General features: G+C 40.7%; 1 protein-coding gene across 1 annotated transcript in view; it reads left to right on the top strand.

Annotated features, from left to right (window-relative positions):
• The window catches only part of DIS3L2 (DIS3 like 3'-5' exoribonuclease 2), a 373,116-nt gene that overhangs the window by 140,020 nt on the left and 214,069 nt on the right, over positions 1–19,027 (top strand). The window contains exon 6 of the mRNA XM_077757924.1: positions 17,166–17,400. Coding sequence (XP_077614050.1) covers positions 17,166–17,400 — 235 coding nt within the window. The remainder of the gene's footprint in view (positions 1–17,165; positions 17,401–19,027) is intronic.

Below are 19,027 nucleotides of genomic sequence, written 5' to 3'. Positions count from 1 at the left end.
GTGCGTATTGTTACCACCATCTTTCATACGCCCTTCCTTGGTCATCTCAGCAGGAAGCAGCCATTCTTTCCACTGCCCAGAGCTTAAGCCATTTGAATGAAGTTTGCTTTTGGTTACAGATATTTCGGGATGTGCCTTGTGGGTCCTACTTATTTCTGGGTATCAGTAGCCTGGTACTAGTGATGATATTTTTGAGTGTTTTATTAACTATTAAGTGTCACCTCATTGTAAGGAGGGATTATTTAATGCCTAACAGATGCCTTTCAACATTGTAAGATTTTGATAAGTGTTTATTGGATTTCAAATTTTGGTGGAATGAAAAATATTTGGTATCATCATTTGATAATCTTGGTTCATACTATCCATGTTTTAATTGGATTTTTGCTCCCTTGTGTGTATAGATGCTGAACTTATTTGGATTGGGTACAAAAGAGATTTATTTGGTTCACATATTTACATAGAGTAAAATTCTCCCTTTTTAGCATTTGGCTCTATGAATTTTAAAAGCTGTATAGATTTGTGTAACCTCTACCACAGTCAGGATAGAAAACAGTCCCATCATACCCCAGATTCCCTTGCATCCTTTTTTAGTCTGTACTTCCTTTCACCCCTCAGTCCTTGCCAATCACTAATCTGTCTTATGTCCCTGTGGGTTTGCCTTTTGTAGAATGTTATATAAATGGAATTATTTTGAGTCTGGCCTTTTTCTATTAGCATATTGCTGTTGAGATCCATCCATGTTGTTTAATGTGTTGACTAGTATTCTACTTTATAGATGCCCCAGGGTTTGTTTATGTGTCTGTCAGTTGAAGGACACTTGGATTATTTTCATTTTTTTGACCTTTAATAATAAAACGTCTGTGACCACTGCTATATCTGTCTTTGTATGGACATAGGTTTTTATTCCTCTTGGTTAAATAGCCGTAAGTGGAATTGCTGCATCATATGGTAGGCATCTGTTTATAAGAACCCATGAAGCTGTTTTACAGGGCTGTTGTACCATATTTTACTCCCTAAAAATGTATGAGAGAGCCAGTTTCTCCACTTCCTCACCAGGACATAGTAATATAATTTTAAACCATTACAGTGGTTGTATAAGAATATTCACTTTTTGTTGTGGTGGTTGTTTGCTCTTTTTTTTTTTTTTTAAAGCTTATTTATTTTAGGAGATAGAAAACGAGTGTGAGGAGGGGAGGGGCAGAGTCGGGTGGCGGTGGGGACAAGGATCCCAACCAGGTTCTATGCCACCAGCACAGAGCCCTGTGTGGGGCTCAAACCCATGAACCATGAGATCATTACCTTAACTGACTGAGCCAGAGTGTCCTGTTTGTTCTCTTTTGTTTTGCATTTCCTGATGACAAAATGATGCTGAACATTTGTTGGTGTGTACTCATTGGACCTTCATATATATATAATCTTTTCTGAAGTATCTATGCAAGTCTTTTACCCATTTCTTAAATTGGTTTGTTTTTGTATTAATGAATTATAAGACTTATTTGTGTAATATGGATGAAAGTCCTTTGATATACACTTATATGTATGTGTTATTTATATGTACATACAACTACATATATTTGTCTAGTTATTTCATAGTTTTTTGTTAAAATATCTGTAATTGAGGATTTGTTTATTTCTCCCTTTACTTTTTGTTAGTTTTTGCTTCATCAGACTTGAGGTATTTTTATTAGGTGCGTATATATTTACAATCATTATGTCTTACTAATGCACTGACTCTTTTTTTAACTTATTTTTTTAATGTTTTATTTATTTTTTGAGAGAGTATAAGCAGAGGAGGGACAAAGAGAGAGGCAGACAGAGGATCTGAAGTGGGCTCTGCTCTGACAGCAGCGAGTTCAGTGTGGAGCTTGAACTCACAAACTGTGAGATCATGACCTGAGCCAAAATCGGACACTCAGCCAACTGAGCCACTCAGATGCCCCTGCACTGACTCTTTTATTAACACAAAATATTCCTCTTTGACCCCTGTAACACTTTCTTAAAAAATTGAATCTGATATTAATATAGCTACTCCAATTTTATGAGAATGTTTTCAAAGATTGGAAATGATGGGGAACATTGCATGCTGATATTAGAAAGATTTATCATAGAGAGGGAGTAAGAAATGAAATGGAGGGGCGCCTGGGTGGCTCAGTCGGTTGAGCGTCCGACTTCGGCTCAGGTCATGATTTCATGGTTCATGGGTTCAAGCCCCGCGTCAGGCTCTGTGCTGACAGCCAGCTCAGAGCCTGGAACCTGTCCAGGATTCTGTGTCTCCCTCTCTCTCTGACCCTCCCCTGCTCAGGCTGTCTCTCTCTCTCTCTCAGAAATAAATAAAAACATTAAAAAAATAAATAAAAAATAAAGGAAATGAAATGGAGGTGGGCATTACCAAGTAAGCAAAGCTATCAAGGCAAGAAATAGTATCCAGAGCTAGATTACTCTTATCTGTGGCTTCAGGGGTAAAGAAGGAAAGGAGAGTTGCAGATATGAGTAGATTTTTAGAGTTGGCTATAACCTTACATTTATTTTAAAAATCTAGCAATAGTTCATAGTGGGCCCGCAACCACTAATCAAAGAAATGTGGTTTCAGTTTTCATTATCAGTGTATGAAGGTGGTAGTTCAGATGTTGGCTGACTTTTCAGATGACTGTGGTTAATCTCGTAGTAAATTGTCTGTAGGAACATCATTAGGTTCTTGGATTGTACCCCTTACATTAATGTTCTGAATCTTCCTTGTCCTGCTGAAAAACTTGCATCATATACCGTGGTTTTCTGAAATGGCCTACAAATTGGGCTTGTTTTTCAGTGAGGGCCAGGATATTAAAGGATGTTGAAGATGTGAAATCCACTTGGCTGGAGATTGGTGTGATATGAAGGAATCTGAGGTCAGATACTGCAGCTGCCTGTATACATGTAAAAAGTTTAAATANTGTGGAAACTAATTTGACAATAAACTATTAAAAAAAAAAGTTTAAATACAAATAATCTTTATTTGACATATGCTCTATATTCTTGACCGTGTTGTTTAAACTTTTTAGGGTATTTTCTTTCCTGAATTATGTTACATCCCTACTTTGATTTCACATCAAAAATGGTTATGATTCTAAAATAGAAATGATCTTTGATTCAGGGAAATAGTTGGAAATTATATCAGTAGACTTCTGTGAATAAATACAGATAATTGTCTTTAAAAAGAGCCCTACTTTGAGCATTTCTAAGGATACTGTAGCTTTGTTTTTTATGAGGATTGAAAAAGTGGTCGCATTCCTCCAGATACAGGGATGTATCAGTCTAGCTCACCTCCTTGCCCTAGTGATTGACGAATGGGACATGCAACCCAAAATCAACCCCAGCAGAGTGAGTAATCCTGGGACTTTTTTGCAGAGCGCCTGCATAAGAATTTCTCCCTTTTCCCCCTCTGGGGTCTCTAAGAGGATAAGATATAATTGTGAAGCTACTGGAACCCTTACACTATGAGGAGGAGGCTGCCCTGGTAAAGGAGCCAGCATTGACAGAATCTGAGCTGGGACACATATACCCATTCTCTTTCTCTCGCTCTCTTTGTCACAAATACCAGACGAGCCTTTCAGTCTGATCAGGTGGACTCGATTATATAAACTAATAAGTTACTTAAAAAGAGCCAGTTGTTAAAAAACAATTCAAATTGTTTTTTTTTCTGTCTCTTGTAGCTAATCTAGTCATTATTAATGCATTGAATATGTTTTCAACACTTAAAAAGTCCAGTAAAGATTGAGATTCAAAAGAAAGCAACCACTATGTACAGAGCTACTTGTATATGTATACACTCTTTTACTAAATTTCAGTGATTATCTCTTCCTTCCATGGACTCTGTTCCTGCAAAGTCTTTCATCCAGTTCTTCTATCTCAGGAATTCTTCCCTAGGGTCCGTTTCCCAGATTTGCTTCTATCCAGCTTCTTGCCTGACTTTTCTTTATTTGTTCCTGAGCTTCAGAACTTGATGTGATTTTCTGCCAAAATCTTTTCCCTATCTCGTTGTTCACTTCTGGCATCAAAATATTTAATACTTTGCTTACTGAGATTACTCTAGTTGGATTCTGCTGTGTTTTGTGAACTATGCCTCCTTTAAGGTGAAGCATACTTGCTTCTTCCTCACCTGGGTGACTAGGTGCAGAGGCTTGGTTATACCAGGGTTAGGTTGTGGTTGGTTAATTGCTTGTGGTGGCCATGCAGAAGAGGAGAGAGGGTACATGTTATAGGACATCCATAATACTGTTTCAAGTCCCATTATCTTTTAGGAGCAGTGTCCAGGGACCCTAAACCCTGACTTGTTAGACCTTTGCACCCTTCCTTTCCCACAGTCCAAGCCCGGTCTGCACAGCCTGATCTGTTCCTTACCAGATCCAGGTCATTTCTGCAAGAGCCCCTTTTCCTTCTTTACTTAAAACATTACAAACAAAATTGAACCATTTTTAAAGAGAGTTATATAGTTTTCCTTACTGCAGTCACAGATAAGTAAAAAGAGGGAGACAGATCCTGCTATTCTAAGTTGCTTGAAATCTGTTTTTGAGTTGGTGCGATCTAAGCTAGGAAAGAGTTTGCAGTGGCCTGTGAATGGTATATAATGGAAGGAATTGGCAGGTAAGATTATATTGGTCAAATGCTCCTGGGTGGCCCAGTTGGTTGAGCATCTGACTCTTGATTTTGGCTCAGGTCATGATCTCATGGTTCCTCGGATCGAGCCGTGTCAGGCTGTGCTCTGTCAGTGCTGATGACATGGAACCTGCTTGGGATCCTCTCTCACCTCCCCTCTCTTTGCCCCTCCCCCAATCACATGTGCATGTATACTCTCTCAAAATAAATAAACTTTAAAAAAGAATAGTCAAAAAAGGTCAGTGGAGGGGCACCTGGGTGGCTTAGTTGGTTAAGTGTCCAGCTCCGGCTCACGTCATGATCTTGCAGTTCTTGAGTTCGAGCCCTGTGTTGGGCTTTGTAATGACAGCTCAGAGCCTGGAGCCTGCTTTGGATTCTGTGTCTCCCTCCCTCTGCCCCTTGCCCGCTCACACTCTATCTTTCTTTCTTCCTCTCTCTCGAAAGTAAATAAACATAAAAATAGAAAAAAAGGTCAGTGGACATTCAAAAAGTCTTTGAATGATAAGCCCCAAAACAGAGAATTAGTTTCTCTAGGGAAGAGAAATTCATGGGAAATTTTTGAGCAATAAGGTAATTTAATCAGATTTTTTTAGTTCTGGAAATTTGTAGGCTGAAGCATGAGAATACCAGGGAATTTGTGGAGATATAAGAGCACTTTTAAAAAGGCAAGTGAAGGATTTGTTTCAGCAGTTAGGAAGAGTCAAGTATGGTGGTTGACTGAAACACAGACCCTCCCTGATCCCATACCCCTATCCTATGATCCCTCTTCCTTGAGTTTGCAAGGCCTGAAATAAAGTGGTAATGGTGTTGGAAAGAAAAAGAACAGGAAAGGGGAATGCTTTGAGGAGAAGGATGAAAGTGGTTTTTGAAGTTTTGAGTGTAAGGTAATAGTAGCACATTAAGATGAGGATCATGTTGGAGGCATTATGTTAGTTTCCATGTTAGTTACCGTTAAGTGCTGGGAATATAACAGTGAGCAAACAGGCAACATCCTTGCCTTTGGGGAGCTTGTGTTTTCCTGGGAAAGACATAATAATGTAAATAAAACACTATGTGTAGCATGCTCAATAGTGGTAAGTACTAAAGGGGAAAATAAATAAGGAAGAGAGATACATGTTTTGGGGATGGGGTTGAGATTTTAAACAGGGCAACCAAAGAGAAGGTGACTGAGTGAGAAGGGAAGGAAGTGAGGGAGCTATCTTGGCGAACAGCAACTATGTACCTACTGTGTTCAAGGAATGGCAAAGAGCTGAGGCTGAGAATAGTTGGAGATGAGGTCAGACGGATCATGGGATATGGATCTGGGAGGGCCTGTGTTTCAGTCAGTATTTGAGTTTTAGCTGTGATAGAGGTGGAAAGATTTAGAGGATTTAGAGCAGAAAATTTGACATGATATGACGTACATTTCATAGACTCACTCTGCTGTGCTGGGAATCAGACTGAAAGGGTGCGAAAGTAGAAGCAGGGAGACCCCTTACGAGGCTGTTGTCTATATTCAGGTGAGAGATGATGGAGCCTGAACTAGGGTGGTGGCCATGGTGGCCACAAAGATAGAATTGATAGGATGAGCTAACAGATTGGTGGTGGTGGTGGTGGTGGTGGTGGTAGTATATGTGTGTGTGTGAGAGAGAGAGAGAGAGAGGGAGGGAGAGAGGAGGGGGTGGGGAGAAGGCAGGGAGGGAGTGAAGGGAGGAGGAATTGATTGACTGATAAAGGTAACAAGATTTTTGGCCTGAGTAACCAGTAGAATGGAAATAGTTGGTTCTGTTCTGTTAACTAAATAAAAAGGTACTTTTGAATGAACCACCTCAGGCAAACAAAGTTCCCAGTAACACATATGCCTTTAAGAATGTTTGTAACATGTCTTTAAAATGATACGTCTCTGGTCATATTTTATAATGAAAGAAGCTTATTGGCAAGCCTTGTCAAGAACTCCCTGTGGAAATATCAATTGCTTTTCTTGGCTCCAAGGTATTTCCTGAACAGTGTATTATCCTGTGTCCCAAGTGTGCCATTAAGGGATTTGAAAGTTTGTTTAAACATGTGTGGCAAGTGAGTGCTGTCACTTAAGCCCAGCCAGAGGAGCCAAAACGTGAAAAGCAGCTCCTAGGTGGACTTTGTGACATGTGTGAGCTCTGAGTCGGAGGCTCAGGTAGGAGGATAGGTAGGGCGTTCCGTCCTGTGCTCAGAGCCTGCAGCTGGCCCTGTCGTAAACAGCCCCTTTGGCAGAAATGGCCTATAGACATAGGTATATGTAGATCTTTTGGAAAAGCTCAATTATAGCAAGTTGATAGCAACCCTCTGCCCTGGGGGAGTGTAGTAGAATTTATTAGCTTGGAATAGAATTTTCCAGTGCTAATATGGACTTGTTCTTTTTAGAAGAGGTGACATAGCACTTTTCCAAGATGGCTTTTATGTTTAAGGAAGGGTTTTTCTCTCTCAGTAAACAGGCAGACTATGAAATGTTTCATGCTTGGAGTTTGGGTAGGCCAGCATGATGAAAATGTTGCTTGGCATTTTTATCTAGGATTCTGCTGGAATTGTTTTGTTACAGGAATTCTTTCTGTTCCCAGTTTTGAAATACATTATATTAGTTATAAAAAGAAGGGAAAGAAACATCTAATCAATATCAAACAGTTTGTGAAGTGACTAGTTTCTTGATTCTGGCGAGTTTGAGTTGCACTTTGCAGTTGATGTAATTTATAGCTCAGTACAGAGGATTTCCACCTCCTTTTGAAGAGATGGATTGGTACTTTTACAACTTTGCAGCAATCAGGAAATGCCCCTGGAGGCTATGTCCCGATCTGGGCCTTTTTTCTCTCTCTCTTTTTTTCTTAAATAGTTTATTGTCAAGTAGGTTTCCATATAACACCCAGTGCTCATCCCCACAAGTGCCCTCCTCCATGCCCATCACCCCCCTTCCCTCTCCCTCACCCCTGATGCATCAGCCCTCAGTTTGTCTTTAGCATTCAAGAGTCTCTCATGGGTTGCCTCCCACCTTCTCCCCCACTATTTTTCCCCTTCTCCTCCCCCATGGTCCTCCGTTAAGTTCCTCCTAATCTACCTATATGGGCAAACATATGGTATATGTCCTTCTCTGCCTGACTCGCTCAGCCCAACACCCTCAAGTTCCTTCCATGTTGTGTTGCTACAAATGGCCAGATTTCATTCTTTCTCATTGCCATGTAGTATTCCATTGTATAGATAAACTACATCTTCTTGATCCATTTGTCAGTTGATGGACACTTAGGCTCTTTCCATGTTTTGGCTATTGTTGAGAGTGGGCTGGTTCAATGTTCGCAAATCAATCAATGTGATAGATCACATTAACAAAAGAAAAGATAAAAACCATATGATCCTGTCGATAGATGTAGAAAAAGCATTTGACAAAATACAGCATCACTTCTTAATAAAGACCCTGGAGAAAGATGGGATAGAAAGAACTTACTTAAACATCATAAAAGCCATCTATGAGAAGCCCTTAGCTAACATCATCCTCAATGGGGAAAAACTGAGAGCTTTTTCCCTGAGATCAGGAACATAACAGGGATGTCCACTCTCACCACTGTTGTTTAACATAGCACTGGAAGTCCTAGCATCAGCCATCAGACAACAAAAGGAAATAAAAGGCATCAGAATTGGCAAAGAAGTCAAACTTTCACTTTTTGCAGACCACATGATACTCTACATAGAAAATCCAACAGACTCCACCAGAAGCCTACTAGAACCGATCCATGAGATCAGCAAAGTTGCAGGTACAAAATCAACGTACAGAAATTGGTTTCATTTTTATACACCAACAATGAAGCAGCAGAAAGAGAAATCAAGAAACTGGTCCCATTCACATTTGCACAAAAAACCATATAATGCCTAGGAATAAACCTAGCCTTTTCTCTTTTTTATGAGGCATTCACAATTTTTCTTGCTGCAGCTGTTGTTTTCAGATTGGGGAATGGTGAGCTTTATGGTTACATTTGAGTTTACATTGAAACTGGAGTTGTAAGATGGATTGATTGAAAAAGAGTGTGCACAAGCAGGGGAGGGGCAGAGGGAGAGGGAGAGAGAATCTTAAGCAGGCTCTACGCTCAGTGCAGAGCCTGATGTGGGGCTCCATCTCACAACTGTGAGGTCACGACCTAAGCCAAAATCAATGAGTCAGGCGCTTAATCCATGGAGCCACCCAAGTGCCCCAAAACTGGAGCTGTAATTGAGATATGAAGGCTTAGAATTATTTACGTTTTTAAAATGTTTATTCATTTTTTAAATGTTTTTATTTATTTCTGAGGGAGAGAAAGAGACAGCGTGAGCAGGGGAGGGTCAGAGATAGAGGGAGAGGTACAGAATCTGAAACTGGCTCCAGGCTCTGAGCTAGCTGTCAGCACAGGGCCCGATGTGGGGCTCCAACCCACAAACCGTGAGATTATGACCTGAGCCGAAGTCGGACGCTCAACCGACTGAGCCACCCAGGTGCCCCTGTTTATTCATTTTTGAGAGAGAGAGGGAGAGCACAAGTTGGGGAGGAGCAGAGAGAGAGGAAGACAGAGGATCTGAAGCTGGCTCTGTGTTGACAGCAAAGAGAGCCGGATGTGGGGCTCAGACTCATGAATTGTGAGATCATAAGCTGAACAGAAGTTGGATGCTTAGCCAACAGAGCCACCCAGGCATCACTAGAATTGTTTTAGAAAAGTACATTTACTTTAATGTCTTCCAATTTTATTCTTTTGCATTTATGTCTGTATTTGTATTTGTTTCTTATGGAGATTAAGTTTCAACCGTGGTAAAGTAACTGGTGACTTTTTCCTAGTTCCAGACAGTGTTAATGGAGGGCAGTACGGTATCATGTAGTGTCATGGAGATAGGCACCGGAATTTAGCTGGTTCTTGCTGCTTGGTAGTCATTTTATTCATTTCTTGTCATTTTTTTTTAAGAATACTTCTTTTATAATTGATTTAAGTCTTTCTCATTCTCTTCAGAAGAGAAGGAAACCAATATTTATTGAGCATGCTTTTTTAATTTATTTTATTTAGTATAATTTATTGTCAAATGGCTTCCATACAACACCCAGTGCCCATCCCAACAAGCACTTTCCCCAATTGAGCATGTTTTAAACGCCAAGCATTTTGGTAGCCTCTGGGGGATGTAAAAGATGAATGTGTCATGGCTTGCTGTTGGGTGGAAAAGTAAAATATGCAAACAAATCAATGGAATATAGGCTGATTAAGAAATCTTATAAGTGAAAGAATAGTTAAGGAATAGCAGTGGTGCAAAGCTAAGAAATAGAAAATTTGAGAGAGGGAGGTTACTCAGAGAAGCATCCACAGAAGAGCTGGATCTTGAATTTTGAGTATTTTCTGGCAGGCAGAAGGTATAGAGGCATTTCACACAGTGGATGTCAGTGGTAGGAGCTATTTGTACGAAACTCACTCTGAATCTGTTGGCAGGAAACAGAACCCTAGGTCTGTGTGCATGTCACAGCTTCGCCATTTAAACTGTGGGACTGTGACATGGGTGAGCCAGTTTTTTTCCTGTGAGATAGACATAGTTACTCTCCTGTGTATCACCCAGGGTCACTGTGTGGATCAAATGAGTTAATATGTGAAATGCACAGGGAAGATTGTGCATTAAGAATGTGATGAATGACAACAAAAGCCTTAGTGTTTAGCATATTCATAAGTGCATTTATATTCTCTCTGCTTCACTAACTCCTGTTCCTTGTTGAACCCTCTTTATTTGAGTCTTTTCTCAGGTCTCTATTCTCAGCTTCTCTTGTCCATTGACACTTGGTTGGCCTGGGGACAGCTTTGCTTAGTTGTCAGTCCCCTGTGTTTAGTTTCTGCCTTCCAGTACATTCTTCCCATCCCCAGACCTACATTTCCAGCTACTGCCTGGATGTTCGTCACCATCTTGGGCATTTTGGGTCTAAAGGATAAATTTGTTTTTCCCTTAAACAAATATTAAGCTCCAGACATCTGTGTCAAAAGCTTTTCATAAATTGTCTCAGATCCATAATAACCTTCTAATACTGGATACTCTTGTCCTCATTTTAAAGACCAAACAAACAAACAAACAAACTTGAGATTCAAAGAGATTCAAGAACTTTCCCAAAGTGGTATATAGCTAGTAAGTGGCAGAGTGTGGTGCGAACCCAGTTGTGTTGACTAGAGTTCCTGCTTTTAACCACTTCTCCTGACTTCCCCACTTCACAGACTTTATGGTAAAAACCGGACTCATTAAATTGGCATATAGGGCTTTCCATGTCTGCTTCTTCATCCTTCTTTCTCACTCTTTGGTACATTGTCACCATTACTTGCCTTTACTAAAGGAAAATTTGCATTTTCTTATCTCTTTGCTCTTGTGTTAATGTCCTTTGCCAGTGTAGTCTTGTCTTTCCCCATGTGTTCGCCTGTCAAATCTGGAGGGAAGCGGGACAACATAATGGAATAAACCTGCACAGGAATCAAGTGGATCTATTTTCTACTTTGCTGCACGGTTCTGATAGGTTCTACGGAAGGCTGGCCGGTTTCCATTCAGACCAGCAGCAGAGTGCCGTTCGTGCCTCCCCACGTTTGGTGCAGGGGTTTCAGGTTTTGCCCATCCGTGGCTTTGCAGTGACATCTCATTGTGGTGGGTTTTTTTTTTTTTTAATTTTTTAAAATGTGTGTTTATTTTTGAGAGAACCAGAGACAGAGTGCAAGTGGGGGAGGGGCAGAGAGCACGGGAGACACAGAATCTGAAGCAGGCTCCAGGCTCTGGGCTGTCGGCCCAGAGCCTGACATGGGGCTTGAACTCAAGAACCCGAGAGATTATGACCTGAGTTGGACACTTAACTGACCAAGACACCCAGGTGCCCCTCTGATGACTAACGGGTCTGGGCACCTTTCCCTCTTTACTGGCTGGTTGGCATTTGTTTTGTAAAGCGCCTTTAAGCCTTTTCCCCATTTCTCTTTGGATTGTCTGTCTTTCACTGATCTGTAGGAGTGTTTTATGTATTCTGGATGTGAGCACATCTGTGGCTTATCTTTTAACAAAAATTTCATATTATCTTAGGATAGAAGGAAAAATTTTATTTTAGTGGAGTTTGATTTATCATTTTTTCATGGCAGTGTTTTTTGTGTCTGTCTAGTATGTATTTACCTATATATTTTCTCAGGTATTATTTCCTAAAATTCTGCCTGTCTTTTAGAGTAGCTTCTTCCCTAGCCATTTATACTTACACAGTTGCATAGGATCTCTGATTCAGCAAATGTTCTTATGTTCAAAGTAGGGGGATTCTACTTTTTTTTTTTTTTTTTGGCTATTCCTTTGCTAACACAGGGCTTATGTTCCTCTTAAAGTACAGAAGTCATGATGCACCCACTCTCTGTGCCCAAAAGGTGTGTCTCCTTCTCTGTCATGTCTCTGAACTCAGGATTCTAGGCTTAGGCCTCTTCCTTTTCCTTTCAATGGTAAGCTTCTCATAGGCTTCCCTTAATTTCATCCTAATAGTTGTCAGGCCTCCTTCCTGCTACTGCTGAAGAGGTCAGATTACTTCCGTCCATCCCCCAGAGCATAAGGATTAGGGCCTGATGGAGAAAGGGGGTCGTCTGTTCCTCTCATCACAGTGCCACACCACTCTGTCACCCAATTTTACATCCCAGAGGGAGATGATAGGTAGATGACAGACTTATCCTCGGTCCCGCTAACTGCAGGGTATCTTTGAAAAACATTTCTGTGTGCATGTGTGTGTGCATTTGTGTTTGGGACGGAGCGTTTCAAGAATTCAAAATTAGTATTGTAGAGTGCTGTTATTTCTTGAGCATTTTTAGTAGCTTCAAGTGACCCTTTTATTTCATATCTGTATGCCCCAGCTGATATCTGCTTGTATTTTCCTTGTTTATTTTTGTTAGCAGGGTTTATGTGACGCTCCTCCTACCCTGTTCATGGAACAAGACAAAGAGAGAAAAAGTTCTGTGTGGCCCCGCGATTTGCTTCCCTCACCGATCTGTTTCTGTCCTGTCCTCCAGAAACTAGACTAAACACCCAAGGGAGAATAGCCCCAGTTGCAGCATGCACTCTGAATAAGAAGTGCAGTCAGCTGCCTCACCCTCGGGTCTATGGAGGAACCCAGAGGAGTTTTTAAAGTCCTCAGATGACCAGGTCAGTGATATACCCATTTTCCTCAGCCCCCCACCCCCACCCTCCACTTCACTCTGAGCCCAGAGCTCCAAAATATTCATCAGACCGAACTGGTGGCCTTCAGCACCAGACCCTTGATTCTCCCTACCTGTCCTTCCTTATAGAGTTTTTTCTGTCCACTTAGATGTGCATTTTTCTGTGGAGGAAGGGTTTACAGCTTTCACTGGATTCTCAGAGGGAAAGGTCAAAGCTGAAAAACCACTGAACTGGACTTTTCAGCATTTTCAAGGCCAATCGCACAGAAGAAGGCCTCTTACTTTACAGATCTAAGGGAAATTGGGCTACTGGTTTGTGACCCATATACTCTTGTGTCTGGAAACCATTGTGAAAGTTCTTTTGTGTCCTGAGCATATTTTATACTCATTTTTTCAACCCATTTATCCGTTTGTTTATCAAATATGGAGCAGCTAGAATGATTCTGCAAGTGGCTATAGAATATACCAAGATATATAAGATACAACTGGTGAGCATGTGAGGTAACAGATGGCACTAATCGTATATGTACACAGCACATATGTAGTGAAGAACTTGCAAAGGGCCATGGAGTCGGTACATATAAACTGCTTTGAGACTTCAAAACGGAGAAATTACTCTTGCCTGGGGTAGCTGGTGGGGGGTAGGAGGAACTGGGGAGACTGCACAGTGGACTCTGGCTTATAGAAAATCCAACCCAATTGGAAGAAGTCTTGGGAGACAGATTTTAGATACATGGAGATGTTAGGTGCAGTGTGCCACCTCTGCTTCTTTGTTCACTCCAATGAGATTGGGTGTGCTCTGTGTCTCGCCTCATCATGCTCACCTCATGGAGTTTTACAGTTTATCAGAGAAGGTAGACTCTGAACAGGTTCTTTCTTAATCAGTTGCTGTGTTCACTCACTCACTGAACATATATTTGAGTGGCTACGAAATGCTGTTCACAACTCTTGGAATATAGCACTGAATTAAATAGCCTCTGTGCTCATGAAGCCTACATTCTAGTTGGGAGACAGAAAGTACATTGAGCATCTGATATATTGCCAAGTAGGGATAAGTACAGTGAGGAAACATAAAGCGGGGTAAGAGGGTACAGTAATGACAGCCAGGTGGGGCTGTTTCAGTTACTGTGACCGGGGAAGGCCTCTCTAAGAAGGATATTTGAGGAGAGACCGAACAAAATGAAGAGATTGAGACTTGAGAATAGTGGGGACAGAGTTTTCCAGGTTGAAGAAATGGCAATGCAAAAACCTCAGGATGGAAGGTTTTAGTATTCTAGGAATGGCAAGAAGAGCTCTAGGATTGGAGTGTAATTTGCAAAGGAAGAAGTTACAGAAAATGAGACTGGAACAATAATATGGGCCTGGTTTGATAAGACCTTGTGGCATGGGAATGGAATGATGTTGGGAAGCCATTGGGAGAATGACATGATTTGATTTATGTTTTAAATTTCTTTTAAGGGGCGTCTGGGTGGCTCAGTCGGTTAAGCGTCCAACTTCGACTCAGGTCATGATCTCGCAGTTCGTGGGTTCGAGCCCCGCGTCGGGCTCTGTGTTGAAAGCTAGCTCGGAGCCCGGAGCCTGCTTCGAATTCTGTGTCTCCCTCTCTCTCTGACCCTCCCCTGCTCACGCTGTCTCTCTCATTCTCTCAGAAATAAATAAAAACATTAAAAAAATGTTTTTAAATAATTTTTTTTAATGTTTATATTTTGAGAGAGAGAGAGAGAACTTGCGCATAAGCAGAGGAGGGGGAGAGAGAGAGAGAGAGAGAGGGAGACACAGAATCCGAGGCAGGCCCCAGGCTCTGAGCTGTCAGCACAGAGCCCGAGGTGGAGTTTGAACCCACAGACTGCGAGATCATGACCTGAACCGAAGTTGGAGGGCTTAACAGCCTGAGCCACCCAGGCGCCCTGACCTTTTTTTTTTTTTTTAAGAACGTATTTCTATTCTTTTGTGTACTGGCATAACAAAATAGAAGGAAAATACTTCAAAATACAGCATATTAATTGATATTTTTATTACACAGTTTTGAGTGACTTGATTTATAAAGTCCTGCTTCTGTAGGACATTTTTGATTCAGTAACTTAAAAGTAAATTTAGTGCCTAAAATACTAATTCTTGAATGTAGCTAATCTAAACCATGGAGATTATCATAAAGTCAGAACTGGGCTCTGGTTTTAAAATGTGCTATACAATCAGACTTGCCTTACTCTAGTTACTGCTTTCCCCTGATCTCCTCTTCACATTGACTTCTATTTGAACCATTTATATTTGAGCAAAGCATAATTCTTAATAGCAGAATAATGGCGATTACAGAATTATTATATTTTACACACACACACTCACACACACAAGCATACAGAGAAAGACTACTTTTCATTGTAGGATAGTTAAGCATTCAAATTTGATAATATCAGAATTCTGATTCCCCTTATAAGATTTTCTTCATGGCCTGTGGGAACCAAATCCTTTGTCAAGCCATTAGTGGCAGGAATAAATACATAATGGAAACTAAAAGCCTGGACCCTTCACTTAACATCATTCCAGAAGACTGTTACCTGCAAGTCTAACTCTAGCACGCCAGTCATTCTCTTTCAGCCCTAGCCCCACCTCTTCTCTCTGAGAGAAGTTATGTATGAGAATGGTGTAGGAAAAAAAGGGATCAGTGATCCTGTTGTAGCCACTATGCTTTAGACACAGAGTGTATGTGCACACCTCCTCCCTGGGCTTTGGGCTGTTCTGACAGTGTTCAAGGTCTGTACATTTTTCAAGCACGGTCAGGGGCAGATCTTCCTAATTGTTACTGAATTTGCCAGGCACAGTTAAGGAAATTGACTAAGTTTGCTGATTTGAGTGATGTCAAATTCTTTTTCTCCTCTAACCTGTCAGCGAATTCTGTTTTTTGAATGGTCAATGTTGGGTCAGGTATGAAAACCAGACTTATGTGACAAGCAGAGCTGGGTTTATGATTTGCATATTAATTTAAAGATCTTACTATGGCTTTACTTTTATGTTCTCATGCAGGTAGGGGCCTGAGGGGATCTTTTTAGAGATATTTGGCCTAGCCAGCTGAATTTTTTTCTTTTACTATCAAGGAAAGAGAACTTTCAGACTTCTCATAATGAAATAATGAATAGATGAATGAATGAAAAAATGAGTAGATGATTGAATGACTCTGACAAGAGTCAAAACATGGCAAGAGTTGAAAGAAAATTTCATTAAATATATTCAGAAATTGGGAATCAAGAAAATGCTGTTAAAAGGCACAATTTTACTCTGGAAAATTAACTATTGTTTACAAATTTTTCTGTTACCACATTTTCTTGAAGTCACTTTTTAAAAAACTTGGGAATATATTCTTAAAATCTTTATTGTGATTGTGAGTACCTTTGTAGTATTTTTATTTTCTGGCTAAATATAATATTCATTATTTGGGGATGGTAATGTTAATTGGAATCTGTGACATTAAAATGTTTTGGGAAGGATTTCTTTTAATAACTTTCCCTGCCTTGTGTAAGACAGAGATCCCTTATTAATATGATCTTTGTGTGGTCTGATTCAGATGTTAATCTGGCTTGTTGAAGGCAGGCGTCTAACTTGAAACTTTAACCTGAGAAAAATATTAGACCTCTCAAATATAAACACACAGAGAAATTGCTACAGAAATCCATAGGAGCTTTAGAAATCAAAGTACTAACATAAGACTGTTATTCGACAAGTTTATTAAGTGGATTAGTATCTGCACTCTTCTTCTGTTTGCTTTACTCTTTTTCTTTCTTTGAAAATATTTTTCATATTATATAATGCTTCATTCTTAATGCTATAAATATCCATCAGTTGTGTGCTTTCTCTACTGATTTCAAGCCTCAAAATGGAGAACTAAGAGTTTACATTTTTCATAAGACCATTTGTAAACTCTTATTTACACTTAATTTTGTTTTGTTTTTTTTCCCATTTCATCTTACATTCTTGTGGTTTCATTTGGGCGTGCAGTAGCATACTGTGTTGAGTTCTTTTATCACCTCTGAAGGCACTCATTGATCCCTTGTGATGAAGCCGTGTGAAGCGGCATAGTCCTTGTGGTATTCAGGGCCTCTGGGGAGAGGAGATGAAAATGTACATCAGAAAAATGAGGAGTGGCTCTGGCATTAATCTTGCGCATCTTGAGGAGCTGAGTGTCACCCTGGCACTGCTGAATTGATCATTTCCATAAGATAGGCCGTGTACCTGGAAAATATTCTTTTTCAGGCTATATGGTGAGCGTCCATTGCTTGAGCTTCTGAATGTGCAGTTTTTTTCCTTTGGAAAGAAAAATGAAAAAAGAAAATTCTGTTATTTCCTATTCTTCCCTCCAGTGATTTAGCAGAACTTTTCTATTTTCTTCAGGTAATTAAACCAGAGAGCAATGACAAAGAAACAGAAGGTACCGATGAATTAGATCTCCCTGAAGAGCCCTTTGGAAGCCATCTCCCGCAGCAGTCCGTGAAAGGCTATAATGACAGTCCTGATGTCATTATAGAGGCTCAGTTTGATGACAGCGACTCAGAAGATGGACATGGCAACACACAGAATGTCCTGGTTGATGGTGTTAAGAAACTCTCAGTTTGTGTTCATGACAAAGGTGAGTCCTGGATTGCTGCCTGACATGTTATTTTACACTAACCTGAGTGTTTTAAGTATCGGGATTCTCTCTGTGCTTCACACCTAATTACGTGGTACAGTTGGGACCTTCCCAATTTCTAACCAGTGGCAGCTTTTAGGAAAGGGGGATCTGTGACAGCTTCTTGCTGCTGGTTCCTGTGGTCAGTTGTCTTTTCCTAATGGGTCTTGGGTTGTGTTGATAGCCAACCTTGACATTTCCTGTGATGAGCCCAGTCCACCCCTGTGACTCATATGAACAGAACTAAACTGATCTTTCAAATCCAAAAAAGCACTTCATTTTACCTGTCATTTTGCTTTAACTCAGTATCTTTTATTTTTTTATTATTTTTTTTAATTTTCAGTGTTTAGTTTTGAAAGAGAGACAGAGTGCAAGTGGGGGAGGGGCAAAGAAAGAGGGAGACACAGAGTCCGAAGCAGGCTCCAGGCTCTGAGCTATCAGCACAGAGCCCGATGTAGGGCTGGAACTCATGAGCCATGAGATCATGATCTGAGCCGAAGTCAGACGCTCACCCGGCTGAGCCACCCAGGCACCCCAACTCAGTGGGTCTTTTAAATGATATTTTAAAAGATATTTTTGTCATTGGTAGTGAGAATGGACCACCTTAAATTTGATAAGTAGATTATATTTACACAGTGTTTTGATTGTAAACCTTGAAGAAAGCCAGTCTTATTGTCTCTAATCAAAATCCAAGCCATGTGTCCTCTGGAGGCTGAAGAAAGCAGTTGCAAATACGTGGGGGGAGAGCTATGACCAAGGGCCCTAGCTGACCACACGCTGGGAAACTTAACGGGAAGGTAGCCCCCTAATTGGAATATTTTGCTGTAGAGATGTCTAAGACATTTTAAATACAGGGAGTATTTTTCCCAGCCAAATTGAATTTTATCTATACTATGAAATGGAAACGATTGACCTGGCTAGGCCGACTAGATTATGAGTTGTTGTTGGTGTCTTGTTTTGTTTTGGTTTTTATCAGGAAGAGGTTTCTGGCACAGTCCCCTTGAAAGGCTAGAAGACATGCCAGCATATTACTAAAAGAGGATGTTTTGTGGACACCTGGTGATAGGGCCTGGTGAGCAGATCTCACTGACACCCTGAAGTAAGCTGGAGGTGATTTCAGGAAGTGACTGCATAAGGATCACCCTGTTTCTTCACTGCTGATGAGGTAGTGACCTCGGGTGGTGAGCGTTTTCTGAAAACATGCCTAGCTTTTTGGTGCCAAGTACTGCTCATTCAGAAGGACTTTCCAACTGTGAACTTCCTTTTAAATGAAGAGAGTCCTGCAGTGGCCCACCAGGTACGCTGACATTGAGGCACCCCGGTTGTTTCATGGCTTTCCTGGTTAACTAATGATTTCCTGTTCGAGACCCAGCCAACTTTGATGAGAAATTCTTCCTCGAGATTTCATTCTTCTGATGTTTTTTCTTTCTTCCTTTAAAAGCAGTTGGATACTGTGACCCTCTTCTGAGAGTGCATTTATATAGTGATGGCGTCAGTACTGTGAGTCATGTCTTCTCTATGAGAAGAAAGGGAAATAACCAGGACTCTAGATAGCCAGATTCTCCATCAACAAGATCACCAAGGGAGA

This window comes from Crocuta crocuta, unplaced genomic scaffold (genome assembly GCF_008692635.1).
Source record: "Crocuta crocuta isolate KB4526 unplaced genomic scaffold, BGI_CrCroc_1.0 scaffold290, whole genome shotgun sequence".
Taxonomy (NCBI): domain Eukaryota; kingdom Metazoa; phylum Chordata; class Mammalia; order Carnivora; family Hyaenidae; genus Crocuta; species Crocuta crocuta.
This window is presented reverse-complemented; position numbering and strand designations above follow the sequence as displayed.